This window comes from Peromyscus leucopus, chromosome 22, assembly GCF_004664715.2.
Source record: "Peromyscus leucopus breed LL Stock chromosome 22, UCI_PerLeu_2.1, whole genome shotgun sequence".
NCBI classification, from domain to species: Eukaryota; Metazoa; Chordata; class Mammalia; order Rodentia; family Cricetidae; genus Peromyscus; species Peromyscus leucopus.
This window is the reverse complement of record NC_051081.1, coordinates 2,432,693-2,451,148: the sequence shown is the minus strand read 5'-3', so window position 1 is coordinate 2,451,148 and position 18,456 is coordinate 2,432,693. Positions and strand designations below refer to the sequence as shown.

The following is an 18,456-nucleotide window of genomic DNA, read 5'->3' as shown; positions in this document are numbered from 1 at the left end:
TTATTGGGTTCGGCGCGCCCGGAAGTCCCACCCTCCCTTCGCCATGGGCCGCCGTCACCGTCGCTCATGACCACAGAGAAGCGCGGGGACCAATAAAGGGAGGGGTTGGAGCCGAGTTAGTTAACGGGATTGGATAACGGAGCAGGAGTTCAGGGCGTGGCCTAGGGGCCAGGGGGCGGGGTGGAGGTTGTGGGACGTAAAAGACCAGCGGCCCAAGGGGCTACAGGGCGGAGCCTGGAGAGGAATGGTGGGGCGGGGCTTGGAATGGGACGCGGTCAGGATTTGGGGCGGGGTGAAGGGGATCAGGTTAATTAGGCACGGAGACGGGGCGGGGCTTCAATAGGAGTGGGGGCGGGCCCAAGAGCGGGATGTGGCCGTGGCCTCTGGGGTCACTGGGTGGGGTGGAGGTGAAAGGAAGAGGGAAACGAGTAACAAGAAGCGATGGGGCGGGGCCTAGGAAGGGCGGGACTTAAACAACCATACTGTACAAGCTATTGGATGGCATCCGATAAAATGTACCCAATCAGCGTAGAAGACAGATTATTGACAGCCTAACAGAATGAAGCGCACTGGCTGCACCTCGACCAATGGCTGACAAGAGAACAGGTTCAACGGGGCCCATCAAAGACCCGCCGAGAGTTGGTAGGGGAAGGGGCGGGTCTACAGAGAGGGCGGGTCTGGAAAGGGAGGGGGCCAGACTCTCGGTTTATTTTAAAACTTTGTTATGTTTATCTTTTTTTGTTGTTTATAATAGGTTTTCATTTTATATTCATAACATCTTTTTTTTTTTTTTTTTTTTTTTTTTTAAATAATTTGTTTTGTTGTTGTTGTTTTTTTTAAGATTTATTTATTTATTATGTATACAGCATATGTGACTGCAAGCCAGAAGAGGGCACCAGATCTCATTACAGATGGTTGTGAGCCACCATGTGGTTGCTGGGAATTGAACTCAGGACCTCTGGAAGAGCAGCCAGTGCTCTTAACCTCTGAGCCATCTCTCCAGCCCTCATAACATCTTTATGCTTGGGGATTTTATAACTTATTTATTTGTATTCTTATTTTATTTTATTACTTGGAGACAGGATCTCTCATTCAGCAGCCCTGATTGGCCTGGAAATCTATGTAGATCATGCTTGCTTCGAACTCACAGAGATCTTTCTGCCTTTGCCTCCCAGGTCATGGGATTAAATATGTATGCCACCACGCCTGGCCTTATTTTTATTTCTTTTCTTTTCTTTTCTTTTTTTTTTTTCGAGACAGGGTTTCTTTGTGTAGCTTTGCGCCTTTCTTGGAGCTCACTTGGTAGTCCAGGCTGGCCTCGAACTCACAGAGATCCGCCTGCCTCTACCTCCCGAGTGCTGGGATTAAAGGCGTGCGCCACCAACGCCCGGCTTCTTTTTTTTTTTTTTAATGCCAAATGCCGTTTATTGAAGGGGGGAAGAGGTCTTAAATACAGGCTTACAGCACAATGGGAGAACCCCGGAGGGCAGAAGTTCGCTACCGATGTTTTACAATCTTGCATCTAAACTGTTAACGCCCATTATGCAGGATACACAGACAAGGAACTTCCCTTAAGCATTTATTTCTTAAATTAAAAAAAAAAAATCTGTGTGTGATATGTGTGGGCTTGCAAGTACATGCCACAACACATGTATGGATGTCAGAGTACAGCTTTGTGGAGCTAGCCAGCCGTCTTCCTTCACCTGAGGCCTGTGGGACAAGTAACTCATTCCATTTTTATCTTTATACTGTATCATTTTTAAATTAAAAAAAATTCATTTTATATATATGGATGTCTTGCTTGAATGTATGTATGCACCTGCATGTCTGGTGCCTGAGGAGGCCAGAAGAAGGAGATGGATCCCCTGTCTCCCAGGAATAAACTGGAAGGTGAGGCCACTCATTCTCCCCCTCTGGTCTTTGATAATGGACATGCGCACCCTCACATACCAATGTGCACATATACTGCATGCACACACACACACACACACACACACACACACACACCCCTTTGTTCTGCTGGGGTGACACAAAACTGTCATCTCAACACTTGGGAGGTAGAGGCAGAAGGATCAGAATTTCAAGGCCAGCCTAGGCTACGATGTCCTCTCTCACACATATATATTGGGGGACTTGGTGGTGCACCTACATGGTCCCAGCACTCATGACGTAGAGATAGGCAGATCTCTGTGAGTTCAAGACCAGCTTGGTCTCCACAGTGAAACCCTGCCTCAAATTAAAAAAACAAAACAAAACAAAAACCAAAACAAACCAAAAAACCAAACAAACCAAAAAAGCGTATATCTACAAACTTTTTTTTTTTTTTTTTTTTTGAGACAAGGTTTCTATGTGTACCTCTGGCTGTCCTGGAACTCTGCAGAGCAGGCTGGCCTTGAATCAGAGATCTGCCTGCCTCTGCTCATGAGTGCCGGAATTAAAGGTGAGTGCCATCACTACCCAGCTCCCCGCCCCCCAAGAACTAAAGTATCCGCCCTGGAGCATTTCCTAAGTACTTCCCAGCTGCCTTCCTCAGGGTGCTCCACTCCTGTCCCACTACAGTTCTTGGACCAGAGTCCTCCACAGATATCTTAAATCAATGACTTCCCTGCTGTCCTCCAGCCACTGGGTCCCTTGTTTCCTTGAGGTCACCATGTTGTTCCATCTCCTTAGCTTCGTGCATCTTGGCCAAAGCAGTGAGATTACTAACAGAGCCTGGATAGCACCAAAGCAGCTGCACCCCGGACAGTTTCACACCAGCGCAGATGAAGGCTTGCTCACTGCCACCTCAGGTACACGGTCCACTGACTGCACACTCTAGTAGCTCGAGACCACAAGGCCATGTGCAATTAGGTCAGAAATGCATACACACACAGGAAGGAGGGGCTGGAATCTCAAGTGATCGTCCTGTAGTCCACTCCATCTTTCTGATGAGTGACCATCAACAGTAAAGTATTTGATTTGGGGGGTCTCTTGCACATAGTCACAGTGGTCCTGATGCAGATTTACATGAATAGTGGTGTTCTACAATGCCTGAGCCCACAGCATCCATCTTTTTTGTTGAGTGTGCACGCCACACCAGATGGAAGTGGTGCAGGAGATTCAACTCAGGCTTCACACATGCTGAGCAAGCGCTGGACCAACTTAGGTACATTCCAGTAGAGCAGTTCCAGCCAGCTTTGACCTCGCCTGCACCAATCCCTGGACCTCCCAAAAGGTAGTTCATGCTCCCATCACGCTCCTTTTCTCTGTAGCCCAGGCTGGCCTTAAACTCTTGACATCCAGCCTGGTTTCCATAGCGCTGGGTACGTTTCGAGGCTGCGAGGCGGCTGTGGTGTTCTCTAGCGCCCCCAGGCGGCACGTTGAGGTCCTGAGGAAGGCGGGCCCGTTGCCCTGGCAACGGCGTCGGCAGACAGGAAGGCGGCGCCTCGCCCGCGAGGTGCGTGCAAGGCTATTGTCACGTGCGCGCGGCGGGACTTCCGGCGCCGCGATATTTTCTTTCCGGTGGTTGGCCGCCTGCGCCTCCCAACCCGGGCCCTGCGCCCCCGCCCCGCGGCCCTCGCCGCCGGGCCGCCGCCGCCATGAAGAAGTTCTTCCAGGAGATCAAGGCTGACATCAAGTTCAAGAGCGCGGGGCCCGGCCAGAAGCTCACAGACTCCGCGGGGTGCGTGACGCGGGCTGAGCGGCGCAGATGGCAAGGACCAGGGAGCGGGAAGGGCTGGCGGGGTGCCTGGGACACCCGACAGGCGATGCTGAGTGGGAGCCGATGGGAGGGCGGCGAGGTGGGCGTGGCCGAAGTGGCGGGGCGTGGGCGTGGCCTAAGAGGAGGGCGGGGCGCCGTGTAGTGGAGGTGGGCGGGGCCGGTGGGCAAGGAGTAGTGGTCTCAGGCCTGGATACTCCTGGTCCCGGCTGGTGAGAAGGGGCAGGGCGATGCCAGGGGCCGGGTGGAAGAACCTCTGGGGGCGGGGCCCGGGCGGGACCGAAGGGAGGTGTTGAGGGCAGAAGGGAGACTGAGAGATTGACTCCTTTGCAGGGGGTGTGGAGTGTGGTTGAGGGCGGGCAGGGCTGGGATGTGACACTCTGGAAGGGACTGGGGAGGGAGAGGTAATGGGAGGGTCTTGGAGGAGTGTGGCGGCCAGAGAACCCCAGACTGTTGATGAGTGGTTGGGGTGCATGCACCTAGCAGGCTCTGGGGGGAGGAGGAGGTGGGATCGCAGGAGGATCGGAGGTCCCGGAGAGCTGTGTGTGCTGAAGAGGGAGGTGAGGCTTGGGTGAGTGGCGAGTGGGATGCTGGAGCTGCCCGGAAGGGGTGGGGTGGAGAATGGAGACAGCTACAGGCTTCCAGAGAGAAGTCTATAGGACTGTAAAAGGAAGTATGGAAGGTGGACTCCATGACAACCAGGAGCTGGGGGTCAGAAGGAGGAGGGGCCTGGAGGCCAGGGCTAGAAGGGAGGTGGGCAAACCAGGGGTCCAGCCAGGAATAGTGGGGCCGCTCCCATGGTGGAGATTGACGGGATCCTCAGGCCGGGACCTGACAGGGGAGGGGATGGTGTCTGGAGGTCCAGTGTCTGTGATCTATGCACCTCTTTGCGAGATGGGAGTCCCAGTACACTATTCGGGTCCCCATGTCTGTGTAGGGAGAAGAACCCCAAAGAAAAGTCACCACAGGTGTCGCTCCGGCAGCCTCGCCAGGGCCCCACTGATGAGGCGCAGAGGGCTGCGGCTGCTGCCCTAGCCCGGCTGGAACAGAAGCAGCCCCGAGCGCGGGGCCCCACATCTCAGGACTCCATCCGGAACCAGGGTGAGTCCTGTTCTGGGTGGCACCTGGGGTGAGGTTAAACGTCCACAGAAGGCAGCGGTGTGTCCAGTTGAGACAGGTGACACGGGTGGTCCTTGGATGGGAGAAGAGCAGGGACTAGGTCTCCCTCCACTCCTTGGAGCTTTGGCAGGGAGGACTTTTAGCTCTCAGGCCAGTGTTGTCCCCCACCCCCATGGAGAGGGGTGGGTGTGGCTGAGCCTCCGGGTTCAGGCTGAGGTCCTCACTCTTTCCCCATTACACCCTCCCACTCCCAGTGAGAAAGGAACTTCAGGCCGAAGCCACCTCCAGCAACAGCCCAGGGGCTCCCGGGACCAACTTGGTATGGTATCTGCTGGGGACTGCCCAGTGCTCTGGGGCAGTGTGGAGGCAGCTGCTGCCTGGGGAGGGAGAGCCTCTTGCAGAGCCTGGCGTGAGCAGCACCTGCGGCAGTGGGGAGACAGACCCTTGGACGGAGGGGTGATGGCCGTGGGCCTGTGTGTCCAGCTGCAGGAGCCTCCTCTTCTGTCTTGTCTTCAGGTACCTGAACCCAAAGAAGAAATCTCTCCCCACCTGGCAGTGCCTGGTGTGTACTTCATCTGCCCGCTCACAGGTGTCACCTTGAGGAGGGACCAGCGGGATGCCCACATCAAGGCGGCCATCCTATCGGTGAGTGACCTGGGCTCCAGCATCAGGCCTGAACCATCGGATGCACCGCACCACAGATGCCGTCAAGCCTGGTGTATTAGTCCCTGTTCTCTTGCTGTGGAGAGACACGATGACCAAGGCAACTCTTAAGAAGGAAAGCGTTTAATTGTAAGGGGCTGGCTTACAGTTTTAGAGGTTTAGTCTGTTACAATGGCAGAGTATGGCAGCAGGCAGGCATAGGGCTTGAGAAGTAGCCGAGTGCTACAAGGTCCTGATGTGCAGGAAGAGACAGAGACAGGGCCTGCCATGGGCTTTTCTTGTTTGGTTTTTCGAGACAGGGTTTCTCTGTGTAGCCCTGGCTGCCCTGGAACTCAATTTGTAGACCAGGCTGGACTCCAACTCAGAGACCCACCGGCCTCTGCCTCCTGAGTGCTGGGATTAAAGATGTGGGCCACCACCACTGCAAAGGCTTTTTAAACCTCAAGTCCGTCCCCCCCCCCCCCCCAGTGACACACTTCCTCCAACAGGACCACACCTCCTGATCTTATCTTTCTAATCTTTTCCAATAGTGCTGCTCCCTGGTGACTAAGCATTCAAATATGAGCCCATGGGGGCCGTTCTTACTCACACCGCAGCACTTGGCAAGTGCTCTGATGGCCCAGGATTGGACCCCTTGTTTTTGCCCTCTCTGCAAGAGGCCTAGAGTATAGAAAACTCAGAAAATAGAGGAAAGTCCAATGTGGTCGTACACTCCTGTTGTCCTAGGACTCAGGAGGCTTAGGCAGGAGAATTGCAAATTTTGGGCCAGCCTGTGCAAACCCCCTCCCCCCAATCTGGGAACAAGGAGATATGCATACACCTGCAACCAGCTCTGATAGTCCGTGCTGGCTTCAGGTGCGCATTTCTGACCTGAAGTTTGGCCTCAGAAGTCTAGCACAAGACTTGCTGGGGTAAATCCAGCTTGGGAAGGCTGGTTCCTTGTTGACTCCAGATTTGCCTTCCCCGACAGCTAGAAGTCTCACATCCCTTGGCTTATGGTTTCATCTTTCTGGGAACTGTCTGGTTTTCCCCATTTGTGGGTCTTCTGACCATAGCTTATGATTAGCAACTCCAATACTGCCTTATCCCACAGTCCACCAGTGTATTTCTGGTTCCAGTGTCATACCGGCCACTCAGATTTGCTGGTGGTAATGGCAGGCTTGTGTCCCTGTGCCACCTGACACCTACTGTAGCTACCACAGTACCGGCTTCTCACAGCATCTGGGAGTTACCTGATTGGCAGCTATGGGGACCTCAGCCAGGTGCTATGGTTTACAAGGCCACAAGTGCCCCAGACATCTGAAGGGACATGCTTGTCTCCTCTTCCTGCTTGGATTTTTCCCCATCGTAGAAGAGGCACAATTGGCCTTCACTGAAGGCATGCTCCTTGCCCTCTATCAAGCACTCATGGCTAGCTTTGCCTCAGTTTACACCACAGTGGCCCGAGAGCTGAGAGCTGCGGTTGCTGCCCCTCTGCCCTTTGCCATGCAGTCTTGTGGGGTCCTCAACATGCCCTCCCCTCCCCCAGCACTTCTCCACGGACCCTGTGGCCGCGTCCATCATGAAGATACATACATTCAACAGAGACCGGGACCGAGTGAAGCTGGGAGTGGACACTATTGCCAAGTGAGCCTTAGTTTACCTGAGGGGCCTGAGCATTGGGGGTAGCCCTTCCTGTGCTGCGGGCACCAGGTTCACTGGTGTTTGAGGCCCAGGGGTGGAAGAAGAGTGAGGTTAGGTGGTCACCTGCGTGTGCCTCTGCCCGCCCCCCCAGGTACCTGGACAACATCCATTTGCACCCAGAGGAGGAAAAGTACCAGAAAATCAAACTGCACAACAAGGTGTTCCAGGTGCGCTGCGGTCCCGGGTCCCAGGGTACATGGGGTGGGTTGCAGTGGTGCCTGTATTTTGTCTGTGATTGTTTGCTGTTGAGACCAGGTGTCAGTATGTAGTCCAACTTAACCCAGTACTGGCGGAAATGCTCCTGCCTCAGCTTCCAGAGTGGTAGGATACAGGCTTGCAGCACACCACCCATCGTTCTTCTCATACATGTATTTAATTTACACGGGGTGAAAGAGAGCCTGTGGGGGTTGGCTCTCCTTCCACCTTGTGGGTCCTGGGATGGAACACCGGTGTCACACTTACCTGGCCATCTCACAAGCACTGAATTGAGTATAGGATCTTGACTTTCAGGACCATAGGCATGTTGGGTCTAGGATTGAAAGCCACTAGGGTTTTAGCGACCTGGCTCTCTTAAGTGGCCTCTCTTCAGTTTGAATACCTTGAGAAGTCACCCTGTGACATTTGTCCTACAAATGCAGACATGGGGCTTGTGGGTACAGCCATCCCAGTCTGTGCCCGAAGCGGTATTTTAACTGTTGCCACAAAGCCATGACGGCTGATGCCATCCTTAGACGGCATCAATCCCAGCCGTGCTGGGGGTCCATGCCATGGGGCCCGGGTGATGTATATGTGCCTCATCCCCAGGAGCGCATCAACTGCCTGGAGGGGACCCATGAGTTCTTCGAGGCCATTGGCTTCAAGAAGTTGACACTGCCTGTGCCAGATCAGGGTGAGGCCAGTCAGGCAGATGGGAGGGGGCGGTGTGGTGTGGTGCGGCGCATGGACACGGGGACAGCTGTGACTCCTCTGCAGAGGGCTCCGAGGAGTTCTATGTGCTGGGTGAGGCTGCACGGGCGCAGCCGCAGAGCCTGGAGCAGTACAAGCAGCAGCTGCTGAGTGCAGAGCCAGTGCGCGCCATGCTGGACCGGCAGCGCCGCGTCTTCCGCCCCTCGGCTCTGGCCTCGCATTTCGAGCTCCCTGCCGACTTCTTTAGCCTCACGGCCGAGGAGGTAAAGCGTGAGCAGAGACTCAGGTAGGCCCATGCAAGGAGGGGGCCATGGGGGGTAGTTCTTGGGGTGGCAGCCTAACGGCACTCAAACCCATGCAGAACCGAGGCGGTGGAACGGCTGAGCTCCCTGCGAACCAAGGCCATGCGCGAGAAGGAGGAGCAGCGGGAGCTGCGCAAGTACACCTACGCCCTACTGCGCGTGCGCCTGCCCGATGGCTGCCTGCTGCAGGGTTCGTGCCTCCGGCCCAAGGGGGGATGGCAGGCTGGCCGTACCATCTAGCTCATGCTCGCTCTGTACCCCACAGGGACCTTCTATGCCCGGGAGCGGCTGCCCGTGCTCTTCCAGTTTGTGCGCGAGGTGCTGCAGAACGACTGGCTGCCCTTTGAGCTGCGGGCCTCAGGTGGACAGAAGCTGGTGGAGGACGAGGCCCTGGCCCTCAATGAGTGTGGGCTGGTGAGCTGGGGCTGTGACCTTCGGTGGGCTTGCACTGGCTCGGTGTCTCGGTTTCCCTCCTGTAACATGGAGGGTACCTCTAAAGAGCTGACTGGGGGATCTGTATGGAGACGGTGGTGTGGGGAGGGGAGTCTGGTGCAGCAACAGTTGGGGGTGGTGTCATAACGCCCAGGTGACATTCTGTCTGCCCTGAAGGTACCCTCTGCCCTGCTGACCTTCTCCTGGGATGCTTCGGTGTTGGAGGACATGAGGGCCGCAGGAGCGGAGCCGGCCACGTCGGTCTTGAGGCCGGAGTTGCTCGCAGCCATTGAGCAGCTCTCCTGAATAAAAGCAGGCTTGGCCCAGCGTGGCGCCGTCTTATGCTGTCCCCCAAACCCGTTCTCCCCGAGCCCCCGGGAATAGAAAAGACTCCAGTGGCAGCAGAGTTGAGAACAGGGTCCCATCTCAAGGAGCCGAGTCCTCTGGGCTGCAGGGACAGGCCTGAGGAGTGGAGCTGCTGGGAGCCCAGCACGGTTGGGATGGGCACCTCTGGCAGAGTGGGTCTCTAGCATGGGCACAGGCCTCACGGCTGTGGATGGAGGCAGCAGGAGGGGCAGGTGCCTGGCAGCATGGCGCTGTAATTCCTAAGTTATGAACCCAAATAAACAGGCTATTTAAACCCAGTGTCTTGGTGTTTCATCAAAACCACACAAGGCTTCACCATGGCAGCAGGAACTCCTACAAGGTCTGTCATGCCCTACAGCCAACCAGGTCCAGGCTAAGCAGCCTCTTGAGGGACTAGTAGAACAAGGGCCTCATCCAAGTGCACGCAGTGGGGGTGGAACAGGCTAGCCATGGCACTTCCTTTGGAGAGGACACATCCATCTTGCTGGGGATACCCTCAGAAAGCTCTGGCTGGGCCCAGGACCTTTGCAGGGGACAGGTAGAAGGACACACACCAGTGTAACATGACAGTCGTGACAGAAGACAGACATGGTCAGGTAGAATACGTTTATACATGTCCACGTTTGCCCAGGGCCTGCACAGCAGCCTCAGTGTCCCTGGCATAATTCGTTGGCAGGTGTTTGACAACAGCAGGCACCTGTCAATCGGCTGTCGATAATGCTTAACTAAGAAGGGTAGATTAGCACACCGCCCTGGGGGCTTGACGGTTTGGAAGTACCTGCTCAGGCCTCCTCTAGACCCCACACCTTGGGGTGTGGGACAAAGTGCTCTTCACACGGGAGTCAGCAGGAGGCTCACGTCGGGGGGTGGCTGCTCAGGTGCCACAGTGAGCAGGCTGTTGCTAGTGCCAATTCCCACCTTCCTCCGCAGCTCTACAAGGCTGAGGGTGGCGTGGCCACCACTGCCCAGGCCGTGCCCACACCAGCCTTGCGCTCCACAGCCTGCACTCCACTGCCTGCAGCCCACATCACTTTGACCCAGGAGTCCCGGGTTTTTCAACTCGACACTAGTCATTTGCAAAGAGTGGGGGCGGGCACAGGAGCTTCTGGCACATCACCCCCAACATCTGGCACTTCCATGATCATACAGTCTGTGTCGTCGTCCTCATCTTCTTCTGTGTCTGCCTGGAAGCCATCCATGTCCCCAGAGCCAACCTGCACGAAATACAGCCTATCAGCATCTTGACCCTCACACCCAACACACCATCCTGGACAACTCCCAGTGAGTGTCCACACCGGGGCCTATGGCTGCAGACTGTTAAGAGGAGCCACACACCCATCTAAAAACTGCCAGCAGCAGCACCCCACAGCAACCTGAGTGACGTCTCAACTTTGGTTTCAAAGAACCAACTGAACCACCCACTTTATCGGCATTCTTTCTCCCGGTGGCTAAGACTTGGCAGCTCCTGCAGCTGGGAGACGCCCTGGCCAGTTTACGGACTTCTGGGGAAGAGACAGATGCAGCCAGGGTGACCTCACATGAGGAAACAGCCCACTGGTCTTCGACATGTTCCTCCACAAGTTAAAATGCCTCTTGTACAGATGTTTGCCTACATCCATGGATGGTGGCATGGAGGCTGAGGCAGGAGGATCAAGAGTTGAAGCCAGCCTGGGTTGCTCAGTGGTTAAGAGCCCTGGCTGCTCTAGCAGGGGATCTGAATTGGTTCCCAGCACCCATATGGCTGCTCACAAATGCTTTTAACCCAGCTGCAGAGGATCTGACGTTCTCTGAGAGACTCCATGGGCACTGTGCTCACATGCACACACATCTGTAAAAACATGATAAATCCTTAAAACAGGGAAAACCAGGTCTCAAAGACTGGGGGTACCCTTGGGCCAGTGATGCACTGTATAGTCTGGTGTGATCACAGCTCTGGCTAATGGTTCAATCAAGAGCACAGCTGGCCCTCCCCGAGGAGGCCAGACACCTGGAAGACTGAATCCAACATCCGCTCCTCACAAGTAGATCTAGCAAGTCAGGTAGAACACTGGGCTGCAGGGCTGCTGAGGAATGCACCCACCCAGGCAGTCTAGGGCCCCGTGTGAGCACCATGCTGGGCCTGTGCCTTCTGGAGGCAGCACTTCCAGCCATGAAATGCAAACGCCCACTGCTCTGCTCTGTGGAGTGCGTGGTGTTCCTCAGGGCTAAGGCTGACAGCAAAGTGTGCCTTTGAGCCTTGCTCCCTGCTCATGTGGGGTATGGCAAAGATCATTAGGAGGACAAGGGCACCAGAGTGGCTTGACCTGCTGGAGCACAATGCTCTGGGCACATCCCCAGCCATATCCCAGGTTGAAGGGACCTGTGCCATTAATGACTGACACTAGGGCCACAGGGGAACAATCCCATCAATGACTCCAGGACTTCTTGTAGTCTGGGGCAGGGTTATAGATTCCAAGCCTTGTGTCCACCCACAGTGGTGGCCAACACCAGGCAACAATTGGAGCCTGTGTCCTAACCAAGGCCTCGAACGTCGCAGAAGAGGACCTGAGATGCCAACATGTGGTGAGTGAGCTGGACTTCCAGTGACAGAAAGGACATCTCAAAGGAAAAAATGCTGATACTGCCTCAGTGGGCAGTGCCACACGGCTTGGATGCTATGTCACATGCTCCTGCCCACGCAGCCCAGCAGACAGCATTCCGGTATCTAAGCATCATTCAGAGTTAGGAGGAGGACTGAGCAAGGATCAACTAAGCAGTACAGACTGAAGGTTACTTGCTGTGTGGTCCTGATGAGGACATTCGGGGACATGGACAGTGGCATGGCTGCTACTGTGGGAAGGCAGGTGGGGCATAGGCTCTTGGGGAAGAAAGCAACTCCAGGTAACTGTGATGGTAGTTACAACAGCTTTGTCACTAAGAACCAGCTCCTCAGCCAACTGGGGCCTCTGGGGGAAATCAACACGAGGAGTGAGATGCAGCAGAGGGGGCAGCTGCTTGTGCAGATGCAACCGCCTGCTCGGTGCTACTGCGACTCTAAAACTGTTGTAGAAGGGGATCGAGATGGCCCAGTGGGTAAAGCGATGTTGTTGCATAAGCCTGGCAACCCGAGTTCCACCCCGAAACCCACGTGAAGGCGGGAGGTAACCAGTGCCACAAAGCTGTCGACTGACTTGGCACAAGCTGTGGGGCAGGTGTACAGCCTGCTCTGGCACAGGTGAGCAAGGCTCATGTCCTCTGCAGCTCACCTGTCCATCATACCGCCTTTTCTTCATGAACTGCGTAATGCACATGGTGGACGCTGGCTTCCGCTTGATTGGCATGGGTGTGCCCTGGCCAGGCCCCTCGGTGGAAGCATTGCCACTGTCTTCCTTGGGTGTTGAGGGCATGGCGGTGACGTAGGTCCACTGGCAGGGCACAGGTAGGCACTCCAGGCCAAAGCTCCTGAGCACCTGTGGGTGCACATACCAGCACATACGGAAGTCGGGCCGCTTCTCGTAGGCCGAGTTCTCAGAGATGAGGCGCTTCAGCCTGGCCTTGGAAGGCACAGCCACAGCATCCTCTGAGCTGGGTGTCTGTGGGTGTGGGGTGGGGCTTGGGGGGCTCAGCAGGCCACGGCGGCATCGCTCTTGGAATTCACGGATGATCACCTTGCTCCCGTTCACATTGCCATGCAGCAGTGGAAGCAGCTGGGCCAGGACTGTGGGATGAGACAGGGGTTAGAGAGGAAGCCTTGAGAGGGCCCCATCCAGGGCACACTTCAAAGAAAGCCACTAGGCGTGGGCTGCAGACTGGCCAAGCCACATGCCTGCACCCTCGTGTTCCTCCTGAGTGGCCACTGCTCACTCTGAGCCACCACTGTCCCAGGGTTTAGAACAGAGGGAGTAGCACAGCACTCTGGTCCAGGACTCAATTCTGACCCAACATTCTGCTGTGGTCCTACTTTAGTAATCACCAAGGAGCCAGGCCTGGGCTGCAATCCAAACACTCAGGAGGTGGAGGCAAGAAGACCACCATGAGTTCAAGAACACTGTAAGCCACTTGATAACTTCCGACTTGTCTGAGTTACATGTAAGATACTGACTCAAAGTTTAAAAAAAAGTTAAAATAGTAACAGATAGCAAAACCAGGGTGGGGCAAAATGGTGAGCACTTGGCAGGCACATGCAAATCCTGGGTTTTGTACCCAGTGCCAAAATTTAAAGCTGCTATATAAATGAGCAGAAGGCCCCGCGAACTGTGTATGCAGACGGCTTATCAGTGGATAGCTAAGCACACACAGGTTCTGCAAACCTGTGAACTCAACAAGTGCTGGGTCCCGACACACTGGCACTCCACTTACTATGCTGGTCCCTCTTCTCCCGCCTGGAAGCCCTGGGCTCTGGCTCTTCAGGGGGTGCTGCATCCAGCAGGCACGCGGTGAACTGCTGCAGCAGCTTCAAGTCGGAGCCTGCGCAGTTGGCTGCCTCAGCCGCCCACACGCATCCCACCTGCACAGGCTGCAGTACTCGAAAGCGCTTGCCCTTGGCTAGGAGCTCATCCCACTCCTTGGCCTTCAGTTTCTGGCGTACTTTGTGGTTCTCAGGGTCCGCACATTCCTGGCAGAACAGGGAGCAGACCCTCGTTTAATGCCCATGCTCCCTGGTGACCCAGCACTGGCACTGAACTACTGAGAGCCTGTGCCAGGCCCTGGGAAGAGGTGGCAGTGAAAGGCAAAGCCAGAGGGATCAGTTCACACCCCAAGTTGTGTGATGAGTCAGGATATTTTGGTGGCTCTGCTAACAGGTGGCCACATCGCCAACCCCAGAGCAAACACTGCAGAACAACATGGCCAGAGACGAGACGGTCCAGCCAGCCTGACCCCAGCCATCCTGTTCAGGCCCCCTAGAAATGCAACTAGGAGCTCAGGGCCTAAGGACACCAGTCCATGGCCTCTTCTGGGAGAGCATGCAGGGGCACGGGGACCTTCAGCAGCTGTGGGGAAGCCTGTGCTTTCTTTTAGGGGGGTGCAGGGGTTGATAGAATTCTAGGTAATGGTGGGATGTGTAGGCCGCACTGCATCATTCTGCAGTCAATCACTCTGTAGCAGAGAAAGCCCTATGCCTGTTCACCGGAACCCAAGCCACAGCCACTAATCATCCCAATACCCTGCAACCAGCCTGGGCAGGAGCCCTCACCTCAGTCACGCCTTCGTCCTCAGACAGGTACCCATGGGGCACAAAGAAGCCATCGTCCTCATCCTCATCTTCCCCCATGTCATCATCCTCATCCTTGAAGAGAAAGAAGAGAAGAGCTCACACATGCACAGAACACAGACGTCAGAGTTCAAGGCCAGTCTGGTCTCACATAAACACAAGTACCCATGCAGGTACTGAAGGGCTTGCAGAGCTTGCCGAGGGGCCAGCATTGGCCTTGCGCGTGCCCTAGCTCATCCCCAGTGCCCCAGTATATCTAGGCACACCTGCATCGGTGTTAGCAGGACCCCATTAGGTCACAGGAGGCTGGGGAGACAGGCAGAAACAGTTCATGTAGGCAGAGGAAGAAGGGACTCATAGGGCCAAGTGTGGCTCCAATAGTTTGTCCGTGACTGGGGGAGCTGGGGCAGCAAGCACTTCCTAGTCCAAGCAGGACCAGAACTTCAGATTCCATGGCCTGCCCCACATCAGCCAACTGCACAGTGGCTCCCACAGCTGGTGCGGAGGCTACTGGACCCCACCGGGGTTACTCACCCCCTCACTGTGGGACAAGGACTCTCCAGGTTCCTCCTCTTCCCACTCGTCGTCACTGTCCACCTCATAATCAAGAAGGTTCTGGAGGGAGAACGCGCATGAGCAACATGGTGTGAAGTAGCACAGAGCAGCCGCACCCCCCTCCAGGGATGGGGACCCCAACCCCAGGGCTCACCTTGTCCTGGGCCCAGGGGTCACGGGGGCGGATGACTGCTGTCTTCTTGTTCCACGTCCCCCAGTATGCTGGCCGGTGGTTCTCTGAGAACTGCAAGAGCTTCATGCGGCCAAAGCTCCTCCTCTCAGGCACGCCATCCACCTTGTTCTCCACAATGATCACGTCCCTGGGTGGTCAGACCGTGCTCGGTACTGTGCTCATGGCTGGCCGCCATGTGACCTGCCTGTCCAGGAACTGCTCAGGACTGCCCTTCCTGTTGCACACAGGGCAGAGGAGGTGCCATGCTGTGCCCCAGAGGCCCTCTGTAACATACTCTAGCAACCAAGAAAGACGCCCAGGGAGATGGTGACCCTAGGGGTCAGCAGCAATGAGCAGCATGGAGCCACCTTCTAGGTTCTCCTGTGGCCTGGCTTGCCAGATCTCACCTGTCCATGTTGGTGTTACGGCTGCAGATCTGGGTAGGTCCTGACCTCAGGGGCAGGCGGCCTTTCAGGTCGCTGAGGAAGGAGCTGGCCCCACTCTGCTGCTGCAGGAGCTGGTCCAGCTGATCACACAGGTCCTGGTCCAAGGCAGCCCGGCACCGTGGAGCCAGCATCATGTGTTCTTTGATTTCAAATGGGGCAAACTTACCACAGGAGCCGGCCAGGGTCTGCAATAGGAACAACCCAATGCAATGCTGGCAGGTGAGTGCACTGTAGAAAGTTCAGGTGCTCAGGTCAGAGGCTGTGCAAGCTCTGACAGGCTAGAGTGGCCAAAGGAAGCTGCTTGGGTGCTGGAAGACTTCGGGGTCTTCCTTCTTTGCAGTGATGGGGGTGGATTTCAGACAAGGCCACTTGAGAACTACCTCTACCCTGTTGGCCTTTCAACCCTACCTGTGGAGACACAGCCTTGCAGTAGCCCGGGTTGGCCTCAAACTCACAACTCTCCCATCTCAGCCTGCTGAGGTGACAATCATGGACTGACAAACCTGGCCTCCACATTCTGTTTATTTATTGAGGGGCTGGAGAGATGGCTCAGCAGTTAAGACCACTGGCTGCTCTTCCAGAGGACCCAGATTCAAATCCCAACACCAACATGACAGCTGTAACTCTGGTTCCAGAGGATGCTGTCCTTGTGTTCTCTATGGGCACTTCGTGCATGTGATGCACAGACATACATGCAGGCAAAACATCCATACATATATAACAAAAATCCACAAGAAGTCTCCATTCATTTTGTTATGTGAGTTTATATACACCATGCAAGCCATCTCCCTTGTTCCTGGCCTCCAGATCTTAATCATGGTGAGAGCTTTTTAGCCCCCAACTTTTGTCAGTCACTGTGAGTTCTGGAAAACCAGTTTTTGTTTTTTGTTTTATTTATGAGTGTTCTGCATACCAGAACAGGCCATCAGATTTTATTATAGATGGTTGTGAGCTATCATGTGGTCACTGGGAATTGAACTCAGGACCTCTGGAAGAGCAACCAATGCTCTTTACTGCTTAGCCCATCTCCCCAGCCCCAGAAAACCAGTTTTGTTTTTTGTTTTCGAGATGGGGTTTCTCTGTGTAGTTTTGTTGCCTGTCCTGGGTCTCGCCCTGTAGACCAGATGGCCTCAAACTCACAGAGATCCGCCTGGCTCTGCCTCCCAAGTGCTGGGATTAAAGGCGTGCGCCACCCCTGCCCAGGCAGAAAACCGTTTTAATGTGTGAACCTGGACCAGAGACAAGCATTGGTTGGGGCTTCAGGGAAGGCATGTGGCAGAGCTCAGAGCGAACTCCTTCTTCTGACAATGCTGGGGGTTAGGGACTGAGAACCAGTGGACGGACAGGTTCATCATTCATCAAGAGTCTCACAACTGGTGGTGGTGCATGGCTTTAATCCCAGCATTCGGGAGGCAGAGGCAGGTGGATCTCTGTGAGTTCGAGGCCAGCCTAGTCTACAAAGCGAGTTTCAAAACAGCTAGGACTGTTATACGGTGAAAGCCTGTCTCAACACCCCACCCCCCAAGAGTTTTACAGTGAAAACACAAGAGTCGCCGACAGAGTCCACATCCAGACATGTGGCCCAATGGCTGGACTCGTCATCCCACCACTGGCTGTGATTTCAAGTTCTCTGAATGCCATTGTAAGCCCATACAAGGGCTGTACTGTGCATGGCCAACTGCGTAGTTGGTGGAGAGCTCGGGAACCCCTAAAAGCCATGCCACTTAAGCCTGGCCTTGTGGACTCTTGGAGAACAGCCAAGCTCCAGCATGTCCCAGTGCTCCCTGAGACTTCCCAAAGCCTTGAGGCAGAGAACCAGCAACTGTTCCCCTGGGGCCAGGAGCCAGTAGCATTAGGAAGACAGGAGACAGTCACAACCCAGCTGAGCACCCAGGATTCCAACACTCCAAGCAAGCTAAGGGCTGGGCCACTGGGCAGAATGCAGATCTAATATACTAAGAAGGGCTGGCGGGTAGGTGGGGCGGTGATGGTGCACGCCTCTAATCTAAGCATTTGAGAGGCAGAGTGAGGCAGATCTCTGTCAGTTCGAGGCCAGCCTAGTCTACAGAGCAAGATCCAGGACAGGCACCAAAACTACGCAGAGAAACCCTGTCTCAAAAAAACAAAAACAAAACCAAAAACCAAAAAAAGGGTTGACTCAGCAGGGCAAAAGCTTGTTACCCGTGCCTTGTAACAAGCTTTGAGTCTGAGAACCCATCTTTGGTGAGAGGAGAAAAACAACTACAGGAAATTGTTCTTATTTCTGTCCATGCACACACACTATACAGTAATAAATAATAAAAAGACAAATCAGGGGCCAACAAAATGATTCAGAGTAAAAGTACTTGCTACCAAACCTGATGACTCAAGTTCAATCCCCAGGACCCACAGTGGAGAGAGCTGATTCCTTTAAGCTGTGTTCTTAGCTCCACATGTGTGTGATGGCATGTGCACTCACACCTTCACCCAATAATCATAAGCCAAGGTGAGAGGAGATGGCTCATGGATTAAGTATGTATGTTGTTTTGCAGAGGACTTGATTTGGATGCCACATCACATCGCTCTAAACCTCAACCCTCCCTAATTAGAGCAGAGCCAAAGCCACAGAACATACTACTTTCCAAGCAAAAACCCAAACAACAGCCAACAGAACAGGAAGGGATAAAGTCCAGAGGAGATAGCAGGCCACCGTAACACAGTGCAGCCTAGAGCAGGGCCATCCTCACGGGACCCCCAAAGCCCTTCCCCAGTCTTTCTATCATAAGATGAGTGGGTTTTGTCACTGGCTCTGGCCATGGGCCAATCAGCTGATGCTGAGCCAAACCTGCTGATTCACAGGTTAATTAGCTGGGGGTTGATGGAGGAAAAGAACAGGCTCATCAAGTGGACACAGGATGCTCCACTGAGCTGACAAGGACATAACA

At 54.8% G+C, this 18,456-nt stretch overlaps 2 protein-coding genes across 4 annotated transcripts in view; one reads left to right on the top strand and one right to left on the bottom strand.

Moving 5' to 3' along the window:
* The first annotated feature begins 3,479 nt into the window (after nt 1-3,479).
* Nucleotides 3,480-9,446, top strand: Ubxn6 (UBX domain protein 6). Of its 2 annotated transcripts, XM_028859698.2 has the most exons (11): nt 3,481-3,661; nt 4,635-4,798; nt 5,071-5,135; nt 5,333-5,461; nt 7,008-7,105; nt 7,254-7,329; nt 7,967-8,051; nt 8,135-8,354; nt 8,430-8,560; nt 8,636-8,784; nt 8,980-9,446. In XM_028859698.2, the coding sequence occupies exons 1-11, from the start codon at nt 3,579-3,581 to the stop codon at nt 9,106-9,108; spliced, it is 1,329 nt and encodes a 442-aa protein (XP_028715531.1). In that variant the 5' UTR covers nt 3,481-3,578; the 3' UTR covers nt 9,109-9,446. The 2 variants fall into 2 exon arrangements, with proteins under 2 accessions (XP_028715532.1, XP_028715531.1); XM_028859699.2 differs by lacking the exon at nt 5,071-5,135 and having other exon boundaries at nt 3,480-3,661; nt 5,334-5,461.
* Nucleotides 9,447-9,760: 314 nt separating this feature from the next.
* Chaf1a (chromatin assembly factor 1 subunit A) overlaps nt 9,761-18,456 on the bottom strand; it is a 28,194-nt gene continuing 19,498 nt past the window's right edge. For both annotated transcript variants that reach the window (XM_028859697.2, XM_037198192.1), the window contains exons 8-14: nt 15,494-15,717; nt 15,069-15,234; nt 14,894-14,974; nt 14,342-14,434; nt 13,507-13,762; nt 12,414-12,865; nt 9,761-10,382 (exon numbers count right to left, since the gene is read on the bottom strand). In XM_028859697.2, the coding sequence (XP_028715530.1) occupies nt 10,239-10,382; nt 12,414-12,865; nt 13,507-13,762; nt 14,342-14,434; nt 14,894-14,974; nt 15,069-15,234; nt 15,494-15,717 (1,416 nt within the window). In that variant the 3' untranslated portion in view covers nt 9,761-10,238. The remainder of the gene's footprint in view (nt 10,383-12,413; nt 12,866-13,506; nt 13,763-14,341; nt 14,435-14,893; nt 14,975-15,068; nt 15,235-15,493; nt 15,718-18,456) is intronic.

Excerpts from the sequence above, each read along its gene's own strand:
- Ubxn6 (XM_028859698.2), top strand. The coding sequence starts at position 3,579 with ATGAAGAAGTTCTTCCAGGAGATCAAGGCTGACATCAAGTTCAAGAGC. Across the intron at positions 5,136-5,332 it reads GGGCTCCCGGGACCAACTTG|GTACCTGAACCCAAAGAAGA; the intron begins GTATGGTATCTG and ends TCTTGTCTTCAG. Across the intron at positions 7,330-7,966 it reads TGCACAACAAGGTGTTCCAG|GAGCGCATCAACTGCCTGGA; the intron begins GTGCGCTGCGGT and ends CCTCATCCCCAG.